The sequence below is a fragment of the Rattus norvegicus genome, chromosome 13 (assembly GCF_036323735.1).
Source record: "Rattus norvegicus strain BN/NHsdMcwi chromosome 13, GRCr8, whole genome shotgun sequence".
Taxonomy (NCBI): Eukaryota; Metazoa; Chordata; class Mammalia; order Rodentia; family Muridae; genus Rattus; species Rattus norvegicus.
Genome location: NC_086031.1, coordinates 71,018,866 through 71,032,184, shown reverse-complemented (window position 1 = coordinate 71,032,184; position 13,319 = coordinate 71,018,866). Strand labels below are relative to the sequence as shown.

The 13,319-nt window shown below is 43.9% G+C and overlaps 1 protein-coding gene and 1 long non-coding RNA gene across 6 annotated transcripts in view; one reads left to right on the top strand and one right to left on the bottom strand.

The window, feature by feature from the left end:
• The window catches only part of Axdnd1 (axonemal dynein light chain domain containing 1), a 77,796-nt gene extending 67,826 nt beyond the window's left edge, over window positions 1–9,970 (top strand). For 3 of the 5 annotated variants that reach the window (XM_063272748.1, XM_039091372.2, XM_039091370.2), the window contains exons 22-26: window positions 597–887; window positions 3,857–3,958; window positions 6,884–6,966; window positions 8,121–8,362; window positions 9,713–9,970. In XM_063272748.1, coding sequence (XP_063128818.1) covers window positions 597–887; window positions 3,857–3,958; window positions 6,884–6,966; window positions 8,121–8,362; window positions 9,713–9,780 — 786 coding nt within the window. In that variant the 3' untranslated portion in view covers window positions 9,781–9,970. Of the gene's footprint in view, window positions 1–596; window positions 888–3,856; window positions 3,959–6,883; window positions 6,967–8,120; window positions 8,363–9,712 lie in introns of those variants that run through there. The other 2 variants (XM_063272749.1, XM_063272750.1) reach the window with 2 other exon arrangements.
• On the bottom strand, window positions 9,094–12,706 carry LOC134481573 (uncharacterized). Its single transcript, XR_010057231.1, has 2 exons — window positions 10,386–12,706; window positions 9,094–9,534 (listed from the first exon to the last, which is right to left on the bottom strand). It is a non-coding gene; the product is annotated as an uncharacterized LOC134481573 (long non-coding RNA).
• Window positions 12,707–13,319: the final 613 nt, after the last annotated feature.

Genomic DNA, 13,319 nt, shown 5'->3' with positions numbered 1-13,319 from the left:
GATCGTTTTAAAATTTAAATCAGATTAATTTAAAAATTGTTCTGCTGCCTTTTGGATGTCTTGTCACCTTTTGGAAACAATCCAGTCTCCTGAAATGACAGTTCAGTCCTGCATTAGGGCTGCACCTCTGCCATTATTGCCCCGATGTTGACTGGCCTTGTGCCACCCTGGTCTACAACATGTTGTAGCTCAGATGTTCCTGCCTTGGGCTCTGTCATAAGATTGTGCCATCTGCAAATGCTGACCTTTATGAGGACAGGAACTGCCCTGGACACCAGTTGTGTTCTGTTTTTATAAAGCTTTATTGTTATTTTAATTATCCATACTGGGTAGACTTGTGCCCATGAGTGCTGGTGCCTGAAGAGCCTGTCATATCTCCCTGGAGCTGTAGCTCCAGGTGATTCTGAGCTGCTGGATAAGGTGCTTGGAGCAGTTTGTGCTGTTAACCATTGAGCCATCTCTTACCCCCTGCCCTGTCTGTGTCCTTTTTCATAGCAGAATACTCAGTTGTAGGATTAGTGCTCATTTGCTAATATTTACATACATGAATTACATTGTGCAAATACATTGTCTAATACTGTTGGTACATTGCACAGGAAGCCACAAAAATTTATTTTGACCCAGAAAAACCTTCTCTTGGTGATGATACTGATGATGAAATTGACTTTAAGAAGTCTAAGATTCAAGAAAAGGAAGCACCACCACCACCATCTGAAGCAGCAGCAGAAGCAACAGAAGCAGCAGAAGCAACAGAAGCAGGAGAAGCAGGAGAAGCAGGAGAAGCAGAGGCAGGAGAAGCAGGAGAAGCAAAAACAGCAGAAGCAACAGAAGCAGCAGAAGCAACAGAAGCAGCAGAAGCAACAAAAGCAGAGGTTACAACAGAACAGGTAAGATTATTTGCTGGGCATAGTGATGGGTGCTTATAATCTCAGTCACCTGGGAGGCTGACACAGGACTCTTTTGTGTCTTGAAGTTCAAGACTTGGCAACTCAGTGAGAACAAAACAAAGTAATGCAATCAAAAAACCAAGAAGGCAAATAAAAATGACATGTGATTATTTAGCATAAGTTTCTTCCTTCCCTCTATCTTTCCAAAGACTAAGTGATAACAAAAATAGAAGATGGAAGTTGATTGCTTCAACCTCCTTTCCCCATCCAACTGTAGCCACACCACCTGCAGGTATACTCATCCTCCCAGGTGTAGCCACACCTGCAGGTATACTCATCCTCCCAGGTGTAGCCACACCTGCAGGTGTACTCATCCTTCCAGGTGTAGCCACACTTGAAGGTGTATTCATCCTTCCAACTGTAGCCACACCACCTGCAGGTATACTCATCCTCCCAGGTGTAGCCACACCTGCAGGTATACTCATCCTCCCAGGTGTAGCCACACCTGCAGGTATACTCATCCTCCCAGGTGTAGCCACACCTGCAGATATACTCATCCTCCCAGGTGTAGCCACACCTGCAGGTATACTCATCCTCCCAGGTGTAGCCACACCTGCAGGTATACTCATCCTCCCAGGTGTAGCCACACCTGCAGGTATACTCATCCTCCCAGGTGTAGCCACACCTGCAGGTATACTCATCCTCCCAGGTGTAGCCACACCTGCAGGTGTACTCATCCTTCCAGGTGTAGCCACACCTGCAGGTATACTCATCCTCCCAGGTGTAGCCACACCTGCAGGTGTACTCATCCTTCCAGGTGTAGCCACACTTGAAGGTGTATTCATCCTTCCAACTGTAGCCACACCCGCAGGTGTATGAGTACACCTTGTGACATTTTTTTTCTAAACCCAAATATACCCCATTAGCTTCACTCATTCACCTCTTACTAACAGCCACACAATCCACCCCACAGCCTGCTGCTGCTTTTCTCTCCCTTTCTTACTAGATTTTCCAAAAGGAAGTTTAACCTTCCCTTTGGTTGCCCCTGCTTTAGCTTCTCTGCTGTGGCATTCTCTCCTTCTCCCAATCTCTAACTTTTCTCATCTCTCTCTAGAGTTCATGAGGAATTTGTAGCAGTAAAATTCCATCCTGGACATTTAGAGTGGTCTTAAAAATACAATGACAGCTAACAGTAACAGTGTAGATTACGAGTTCTATGCTGTGCACGTTGCCTAGTATAACAACTTAGGGTACATATTGGCTTAATTTATAGAGAGGAGGTTTAAGCTCCGAAAGTTGATAGACTTACCTAAAACCATATAGTTTCAATTGGCAGAATCAGCATTCAAACCCAGACGACTGTGGCAGAGGAGCCCTTCCCGATTCCTAGACTGACTGTTACTGTCTCTGGCTTTGAGCCTGTGCTTGCCCAGTGTTCTCTGCACATCTTGATTTATGTCTCTGCACATTAAGTGTTGCCATGAAGACTGGCAAGCTGGCTGTCAACCTGAGTTCTAGCCTCAGAGGCCTCATAAAGGTGGAAGGAAAGAAGTGACTCCATGAAGAAGTTGCCTTCCTCCTTCTTTCACTCATGCATGCCTCACACACTAATAATAGTAAGTTTTTAAAATGTTAGTTTGACCCCAGATTATATTGTATTCAAAACAGAGGCAAGGGGACAGAACAGAATTATGTATAACACCCAGCCCTCTGTTTTCAAGCATTTTCTGTTTTATTTTTTGATAAAGTGCTTGGTTTATGGAAGACCAAATACTTTTCCACTTATTTACAGAACACATTAAAGTTATCACCACCTTTGAACTTACTTCAGGCCCTTTCCTCTCTACTTCATGAGTACCTATTCAATTTTCAATTTTTTTTTTCTGTGAGCAGGGCCCCCTTGTGTCTACACAGTCCTTAGAACACACCTTTATGCTGACAGCCATTGTATGCTGTGATTGTGCCTCCTATTACCTGCCTTTCTGGCTGTGCTGAGTTTCTGTATTAGTCAGGGTTCTCTAGGGGAAGGGAATATATATATATATATTATATTATATATTACATATATACATTATATTATATATGTGTGTGTCAACCTGTATGTATATACATATATATTATGTATATATATATATACATACATACACACATGCACACACGCACACACACATATATTATCTCTCTATATGGTATGATATATGGTTAGGGGTTAGTATTAGGGAGTCATATATGACTCTTATTTTTCCATCTTGACGTTATAAAAAAATTCTCATTCTTTTTTTCTTGTTTCTCCACAGAAAGCTCATTATAGGACCATGGTAGACTGAAGCAGCCCTTGCTTGGCTTCTAGCTCTCTGCAGAACACCATCACTTTAGGGGTCTGCAGTGAGCTTCAAGATCTACGAATCTAGCAGTTGTTCAGTCATATCTCAGCTGGCCTTCAGTATAGGCTTGAATCCTGAAGGAAAAGACTTGCTAGCAAGAGTGAGAGCAAGCAGGCAAAAAGAGAAGCTTCCTTCTTCTAGGTCCTTTATATAAGTTACCTATAGAAAGGAAGTGCTGGCCTATAAAAAGGACTTAGATAGGTGTGACCCAGATTAGAGGTGGATCTTCCCACCTCAAAAGATCTAGATTAAAACTGGGTTTTCCCACTTCAAATGATTTAATTAAGAAGGTGTGCCCAGCTGCTTTTGAGTATTAGTTCCTGATGTCCAGATGCAGTCAAGCTGATAGCCAACAGTAACTATCCCAGTTAGCGGTCTGGGATGAACCTCTTCATTTTACTCAAAATTGTCTCCTCCTGTCCCCAGTTCCCCATCCCCATCTTTGTCTGTGTTTGGAGCTAACCTTCAAACACTATTGAATAGAGACAAATGGGAAGCTAAAGTTTCAGACAGGGCTCTGGGTGACTTGCTGTGCTGTGTGTCACACTGACTGGCTAACAGGTCCTTGGCTTTCCTGTGCTCTAGGAACCTTCGACATCTACAAACGTGAAAACCATTCGATACATTAAGAAAGATGAAAATATTCATAGCAAACCTCTGCTTGAAGAAGGCATATTTTTAACCTGGGTATGTAACTTAAATCCAACTAGGAAATCTAAAACTACTTCATATTCTTTGATAACAATAAGGGTCTAATGTAGCTTTTAAGAGTTCTTCCCCGGTGATTCCTAGTTAATATATTTTGCAGATTTTTTTTTTCCTTCCAGCACTGTCTTTGGAAGCCTCTTGTTTTCCCATTTTGACTTAAAAAAAAAAAAAAGCAACTCAAAACCAAAACCAAGCCAAACCAAACCAAACCAAAACAAATTCTCCTCATTCTCTGTCTTCTGTGTCTCCACAGAAAGCTCATTATAGGACCATGGTAGGCTGAAGCAGCCCTTGATTGGCTTCTAGCTCTCTGCAGAACACCATCACTTTAGGGGTCTGCAGTGGGCTTCATTCTACCAATCTCCTGAAATCTGGTGCTACACTTCCTGTGTGCGTTCATAATGTGTATTTTTCTGGGTTGGGGGAGGAAACCAATATACATCACCAAATTGCTCCATTAGAAAAATTAGGAAACTTTCAATTGTTTGACGATGTGATTCCTTAGACTGGGTGGTTGCCTGTGGAAGTGAGGAGGCCTGTCAGCAGAGCAGTGGATGGCACGGAGAGCACTTAGGTGGTCAGGCCTGTGGTGGAAGTGTTTGCAATGAGTTCATCCAAGGTCATTGTTAGGCGATAAAATCCACCGAAGATAGAAAACCTTGCATAAGTCATGTGGGGCCAGCGGCACATTTCCCTGAAGCGGAGCCCTGTGAGGAGTGTCTGAAATAGTGCTCTATGTCTGTCAGCACAACTCTGAGGCAGATTCAAGGATGACGGTGCAAATGGAACACAGGATCTTAAGGCCAGTCCTTTGAAAATAAACTGCAGGGATGCCGGGCCCAGCCAACACAGTTCTTTCTTGAACTTGTTTCCCTGAAGTAAAAACCTGGCTATTCCATCTAGAGGAGGCATTGGGGTCAGATTTTGGAGGCAGGCAGGAAGCAGAAGGGAGCTAGAAGCCTACTGCTTATGGGGGCAAAACTGAGGACCATTGGTCTGGGGCTCACTGCTCTGGGGTGCTACCTGTGTTAACGTCTATCCTGTGACCCAGTGCCTGAGAAAGCCAGCCAAAAGGAAGAGCGACGCCGTTTGCTCCGGGGGTTTCAGCCCACCTCCATCCATCCCTCGGCTCCAATGTGCCGGTGCTTCAGTGTGCACACAGTGTGGCAGGAGGCATGTGATAGAGCAGGGATGCCCTCCTCAGTGGCAGGAAATGGGAGAGAGGAGGGTAGGAAGGGCATAGGAAGAGGGAGAGAAGGAAAGGAGGAAAAGTGGGAAAGGAAAGAAGAGGAGGTGAGAGGAGGGGGGAAGGGGAAGGGATAGAAAAGGGACCAAAATGTAGCCTCCAAGGTAAGTCACAAATGACCCAGCTCCCAAAATCTCCATTATGTCCCACACTGCCACAAGCGGGGAACCAGGTGCTTAGCATATGACCGTGGGGGACATTTCGGATCCAATAAGCAGTGCTGACTCACCTCTCTTCCTTGGGAAAGGCTTAATTTTATTAACTCTTAAAATGCTTGGCATAGCAGCATTTCGGGTCCCTGTCTGGGACACAATTATTTCAACATCTCATTGCAGAGCAAACTGAGACTCTGAGATTTCAGACCAACTGGTGGAGATACGGAATGTTTAAATTCAGCAGGTACCACCAGAGGGCTATGCTGAGAGGGCTCAGCACACAGGGTTGCCTGGAGCTCAACTATTCTAGCCAGCTAGCAACACATTAGAAACAGGCTACATCAGGGTCATCTTAAATTCTTGGGTCCTGACTGTCCACAAGGAATCATAGACATATCAGAGAATTTACCTGATCATATGTGAAAGCCCTTGGAGAGGCAAACAGGAGGCAGACTTGGGTTCTGTAGTATTGTTTAAACCCAAGATTAGATATTCTTCCCTTACCTATCGCTGGAGCTGAAGGACTGGTCTGAATTTTCACACCATCATACTATACCCCAGGCAGAGATAAGAAGAGCTGTGACTGATCTGTCCATTTTATAACAATAGGGAAGACTCCTTAAAAGGTGGCTTCAGAAAAAAAATGTGTCAAAAGCAGTTAGGGCACAAAATCTGGCAGGGAGTTTGGTGGTACGAATGGTAGCTACAGACAGTGGGCCTGGATACAGACCTTTGCAGAGGCACTTCTAAGCCAGAGAGCTTAGACCAGTCCAAAGCTGCTAGGAAGGCTGGGAAGAGTGAGCCCCACACGCCAAAGGTAGAAGGTCCCAGAGAGAGACGGGCTTAAAGCTATAGCGGACGGGTGTAGGTAAGGAAAGGCCGCATGCACCTCTGTGAGTTGTGCCTCCACATTCACCTCTGTCAGACACTCAGGCAGAAGAGGCTCATTTCCAGTAGGAGGTCATGAATACAAGCACGGTGTGCCAGGTACCAGTTGTGAACTCTGCTGCATACAAATCAGTGCACTGACACTGACCTACCCCAGTATTCTCTCTGCGTGCCAAGCTCACACCTTTGGGCAATTATGGCATTCCCTAAGGGATGTAAAAGTCTTGCTGGATTTTGCAGTGTTTTGCAGGAAGGAAGAGGAATTATGAACAGTGAATTATTAGTAACAAATGGTGAACTGTTTCCTTTAATTCATTAGAGAGACATGTTCACCCTTCTTACTTTCCAAGAATTCCCACATTTCTTATTTTGTTACTGTTCTCCTACCTTTCCTTCCCCCACACTAGTGTCTTTCCCTTTCCAATCTACCTGTCTCTATTGATTTGGAATCTGCTGTGCTATCAGCTCACAGGCAATGCCCATAGAGTTGTTGGTGATTGGGTTGTGAGCAGTCATCTACCAGATAAATATGAGCAATGGGAAAGAATATTTTAGACAATTCCTGAAGACACAGACCGATAACTGTCCAGTCACTTCACACATTTTCTTTGTCAGAGAGAATCAGCTAAGCAAGGTGTATTGGAGCCAAAGTATCTTGAAATAATGCATGTACTTGAACATATGCAGGACAAGCTAATGTAAGTATAGATACCACGATGGTAAGATGATAAAGCCTGTTGGCCAGAAGTGTGGCCAAGCAGCCCACACCTGTTAGCTTACCTCTGTCCTGCTTGCTTTGCTCTCACTAGTGGGATAGCTACCTGAAAATCATTGGCTTGAGGCAGTGAACTGTACTGCTGTGGCAAGAAAATCTTTCCTTAGCCCACAGTGGAGGTGGTAGCTAGTGTGGATATCTGTAATGTGTACCTACATCAGGAAGGAAGTTGCCTCCCATCCAAGTCAGTGGGAGACAACTTAAGGAAAAGAATGGACCTGGGAGAGAGTAGTGTGCTTGAGAAAGAATGTTCTCTAACCAGAGTTGGGAATACAATACAGCCAAGATGGCGGACAAATATGAGAAGACTCTCTCATACAGATGTGATGTGTACCCTACACTTAATGTTTGTTACATTTACTGTGTGTGCATGTATGTGTGTGTCTGTGTATGCCTATGTATGTGTGTGTTTGTGTATGTATATGGCTATGTGTATGTACTGGTATCTGTGTGTCTATGTGTGTGTATCTGTGTGCATGTATGTTTGTGTGTATATATATGTGTGTGTATATGTGTGTGTGTGTGGGGGGGGGTGCGTTGCATGTGGAGATCAAAGGACAGCTTCCAGAAGTCAGTTTGCTCTTCTGCCATGTAGGATTAATTTAGATTGGCAGGCTTGGCAGCAAGTCCTTAGGCCACTGACCCTTCTTACCAGTCCTACCATGTACTCTCATAAGTAGAAAGCACGTCTCATACTGGCTTTCTTGATTATAAATTCTAGTTTTAGAGGTGCTAGAAAAGAAAGGACACTGCTGAGTTTAGTTTGTTGAGTTCTATTAATTATGTGAAGCTAAAAGCAACTACTGATGAGGGTTCTCTGGCTATTGAATTATCTGAGATCTTCAGATAGACTGAAGTCCAATCTCACTAGAAGTGAGAACTCTGGTGACTCTGACATGGTGTGGAGTAGCTCCTAGGCCTCAGGTCTCCACTTGTGGCCAATGCCCCATGCCCCACGCCCCCACACTCAGACAGGCACATCTTCTCTCACGCTGCTCTCACAGGAGTTTCTGTGGGAAGGAAGGACCCCTTCTCACCACCCTCTGTTGTTATTTCCCTGGACTTCATCCCCACCAGACAGATGGATGCCAGGACCAGAGAGGCAGAGGAGAGGTTTGATGAGGTGAACGAGGAGCTTCATCACACCATCATGAAAAACAGAGATCTAGAGAAGGAGCTAGAAGAGCTGGTGAAGAAAACCATAAAGGGGTCACACATAAAGATAGAAATCCCCAAGGAGGAGAGCCCGGATAACAGGGGAGAGAATGAAGGAGATGAGCACAAACAAACAAAAAAGCCCCCAAAATCCACAAAGAAAGGTGAGACTCGTTTTTTACATTTTTATGAAGAAAACTTGACTGCACCACAAATATTTTAAGAGCATGAGTATTTTACATCTATTATATATGTATAGGAGCTCCACATGCACAAATACATGTATGTGCACCCTACAATGTGTGCATGTGCGTGTGTACCTACACGCGCGCGTGCGCGCACACACACACACACACACACACACACGAGCGCACGCACGCACAAAAAGTATAAAAGATAAAAAGAGATTGCTAGAGAATGACACCTGACATCAGCATCTGTCCTTTATATGTTCACAGGTGACCATCCCCATAATGCATGCACCACACACATACATGTATTGCACATACACATATACAACACACACATACACACACACACACACACACACACACACTAAGTAGCAATAGAGTTCTATAAATACACTTGTGGGAAAACATTTAAATTTGATAGTACATATATAGACATTCCTTTGAAGCTTGTATTTACTTCTACCTAATAATTTCATTCTGAAGAAATTATGTGGGCATTGTGGTGTGTGCTGTAGTCCCAGATACTCAGTAGGCTAAGGCTACAGCATTGCTTTGATCTCATGGATTTGACAACAGTCTGTGCAAAAGCAAGACACCATCTTAAAAAAAAACACAAAAACTAGGGCTGGCATGATAGCTTAGTGTCTAACAATACTTAGGCATTAGACTGATGACCTAATTTCAATCCCTAGAACCCATGTTAAGGTGGAGAGAAAGCACAGTTTCTACAATGCTGCCTTCTCACTTCCACATGTATACCACAGCACATACAACTCTCTAACGCACACACACACACACACACACACACACACACACACACACACACACACACAAGCAATACAGCAGGCAAACAAAGGTGAGTAGGTGGAGATGACACCCAGCTCCCACAAACAGCTGAATCCTTCAGACTACCTCTGTCACTTTCCCCTCATGTTTAGTCACCTTTTAATGTCCATGCTATGAGAGCAGGCTTGATGGCTAGAGGTCTCCTGTCCTCATCCCGAGATGCATCTCAGTGTGGGTGTTCAGAGAGCTAGAGAGGGTAGGAGACAGCAGACAGGCGCAGGAATGAGCAAACGAGGACACCGAAGACTAACTCTGCTTGAATAATCTCTTCTTTGTTACCAGCTGCGGAATCCTTTATCCTAGGACCATGAAATCAAGTAATTAACTGGCCACACGTAATTCTGAATAGCCAATTTAGTCATTAGTTGGATTGGACTTACTCAGGCCAAATGGCGTTTAATACTTTTTGAAGTTAAAAACTTTTAGCACATATAGGATACCAGTCATAACATATTCTAATCGTTTTTGTCTCTTTAGAAGCACAGTCGATGGACAGTTCTGAAACTTCTGGAAGTCGGACTAAATCTAAGACCAAACCCAAATAGCCTCTCCGGAGACTGGGGTTCACGGTGGCTGTGTCCGTGAACATGCCTAAGGATTGCTGAGCTGTAGCATTGGCAACGCGGCTCACCCGCTTGGGCTCCCTTAGCAACAGCCATTAGAAGCATGGCAGAGGCCATAGGAAGTCGGTATATGAGTTTACTTGTCAGATTAAAAACAGCTTATGAGAAAGTATGCCAGCCTCTTCAGTTGCTTTCCCCAGAGCTCTGTTAAAAGCGTTCATTTCTATGAAGAAAAAAAATGCCATAGACTCAGCTCTGGAAGGAAGGGAATAAGCAGCTCTAGGTCCTGACTCAGCAGAGAGGATCCCGTTCCTTTGCGTACATATCAGCACAGATCTGAGTTTTCTGATTGTAGGCACTCTTACGATCTCGCTGACCTCCATGATAATCCTTTAAGTAGGTAGGGGGAAATGCTATTGATCTCATTTCTTAGACAATGAGACTGAGGCCTGGAAGGGGCATCCGTCCTCCAGAACACACAGACCTGACAGTGTCAGAATCCCCAGCTGGCGGAATTTCCTGTGTACTGTGTTCCCAGCCCTGGCTCCCACAGCTTCCTCAGCACAACAATGTTTCTGGAAACTCACCAGAATCAGTTTCTGTCTTTGACGACCTCATTCACTGGTCCTTTTCGTGCTCCTGACTGTGTACAGGCATGGAAGATGGTCTTATAAGAATAGGCTGGGAACGACAAATAGATTCTGTGGCTGTCGCTCTATAGGGCTCCTTCCTACTCACTGCTTCTGCTCTTCTTGGGTTTGTGTATCTTCCCGCTCCAGTGGTTACTGGAAAGATTGCTACATTTGTTTTGGTTCCCCATGGCTGGTGTTCCTTTGTTTTTCTTTCCTAGATTTTAGACCTTTGCCTGATCTTTCAGGTCAGAAAAGCACTAACTCCAGAGTTCCCAGCTTTATTTATGTTGAATCCCTGGACAGTCTTGAGGGATGGGTTCGACATTGCTTACAAGTCACCTATGCCGGGGTTGGGAATTTAGCTCAGTGGTAAGGCCCTGGGTTTGGTCCCTAGCTCCGAAAAAAAAAAGAAAACAAACAAACAAACAAACAAACAAACAAAACCAAGTCACCTATGCCAACTGCACAGAGTCAATTACATGTTGTTCTTATAGGAAAGAGAACACGAACTTCTTCAGGCAGCTGGGTATGCTCATGGACTAACTGACAGCCCCAGCTAAAGCCCTTGCTTACAGCTTCTGCCTGCCTGCTCACGGCCCTGCTCTCCTGCTCCCGAAAGACATTCCCCATCGACACTGGCAAACCTAGGGGCTTTTAATTTTTATACAATTACGGAATACTTTTTATTGATTTTCTACTCTGTAGGAATGAGTAGACATCTCATACAAATTAGCATAGCCCATTGTTGAGCACGAGAGCCCTGTCCCACAGAATGTGTCAAATCATATCAACTCCATCAGGTAGAAGATACTGTCTCTAACTTATTACTGCTACCCTGATTATAATGACATGTTTACTATCCAGTACTTTATTAGTTGGTTGTAAGTCACAGAAACCCACTTTTAGAGGATAATTTATTGGAAGGATTGGGGGGCATTCAGAGAATTGAAATCTTTAAAAGCCAAGCTGGGGGAAGATAGGGGCACTCAAGCTGCAGAAGCCCTGTGGTTCAGACTGCACCCGGATCTGAAGGGACCCGGTCAAACAGCTCCCTGCACCCAAATCCCGTGGGAGGGAGAACTAGACCTTCAGAGGGGCAGACGCATAGAGAAAAACGCCTAGCGCCATCTGGGCCCCCTGTGGACAGGGACCCAGAAGTAAGGGCAGGCTTTTCTGGTTGCTGCCCTTACAGAGAGATGAAACCTAGCTCTGAGGAGCAACTTCAGGCCTGAGACCAGAGGTAAGACCAACTTTTCAGCTCCAAGTGACCTGTCTGGTGGTGGCAGGACACACGCTCACAGGAACAGCTGAAGACCAGTAGACAGGAACGACTACACGCCTGAAAGCAGAACACTCTGTTCCTATAACTGGCTGAAAGAAAACAGGAAAACATGTCTACAGCACTCCTGACACACAGGCCTATAGGACGGTCCAGCCACTGTCAGAAATAGCAGAACAAGGTAACACCAGAGACAACCTGATGGTGAGAGGCAAGCGCAGGAACTCAAGCAACAGAAACCAAAGACTACAAGGCATCATCAGAGCCCAATTCTCCCACCAAAGCAAACACTGAATATCCAAACACACCAGAAAAGCAAGATCTAGTTTCAAAATCATATTTGATCATGATGCTGGAGGACTTCAAGAAAGACGTGAAGAACTCCCTTAGAGAAATGCAGGGAAACACAAGTAAACAAGTAGAAACCCTTAGAGAGGAAACACAAAAATCCCTGAAAGAATTATAGGAAAACACAATCAAACAGGTAAAGGAATTGAAAATGGAAATAGAAACAATAAAGAAAGCACAAAGGCAGACAACCCTGAATATAGAAAACCAAAGGAAGAGACAAGGAGCCATAGATACAAGCATCACCAACAGAATACAAGAGATAGAAGAGAGAATCCCAGGAGCTGAAGATTCCATAGAAATCATTGACACAACTGTCAAAGAAAAACTGTTTACTGGCCCAAAATATACAGGAAATCCAGGACTCAATGAGAAGATCAAACCTAAGGATAATAGGTATAGAAGAGAGTGAAAACTCCCAACTCAAAGGGCCAGTAAATATCTTCAACAAAATCATAGAAGAAAACTTCCCTAACCTAAAGAAAGAGATGCCCATAAACATACAAGAAGCCTACAGAACTCCAAATAGATTGGACCAGAAAAGAAACTCCTCCCATCACATAATAGTCAAAACAACAAATGCACAAAACAAAGAAAGAATATTAAAAGCAGTAAGGGAAAAAGGCCAAGTAACATATAAAGGCAGACCTATCAGAATTACACCAGACTTCTCTCTAGAGACTATGAAAGCAAGAAGATCCTGGACAATGTCATACAGACCCTAAGAGAACACAAATGTCAGCCCAGGTTACTGTATCCTGCAAAACTCTCAACATAGATGGAGAAACCAAGATATTCCATGACAAAACCAAATTTATACAATATCTTTCTACAAATCCAGGGCTACAAAGGATAATAAATGGTAAAACCCAACATAAGGAGTCAAGCTACACCCTAGAAAACAAAAGAAACTAATCATTTTGCAACAACACAAAGAGAAGACAAGCACACAAACATAATCTCACATCCAAATACGAACATAACAGGAAATAACAATCACTATCTCTCAACATCAATGGACTCAATTCCCCAGTAAAAAGACACAGATTAACAAGCTGGATATGTAATGAGGACCCTGCATTCTGCTGCCTACAGAAAACACACCTCAGAGACAAAGACAGACACTACCTCAGAATAAAAGGCTGGAAAATAACTTTCCAAGCAAATGGTCTGAAGAAGAAAGCTGGAGTAGCCATTCTAATATCAAATAAAATCAATTTTCAACCAAAAGTATCAAAAAAGATAAGGAAGGATACTTCATA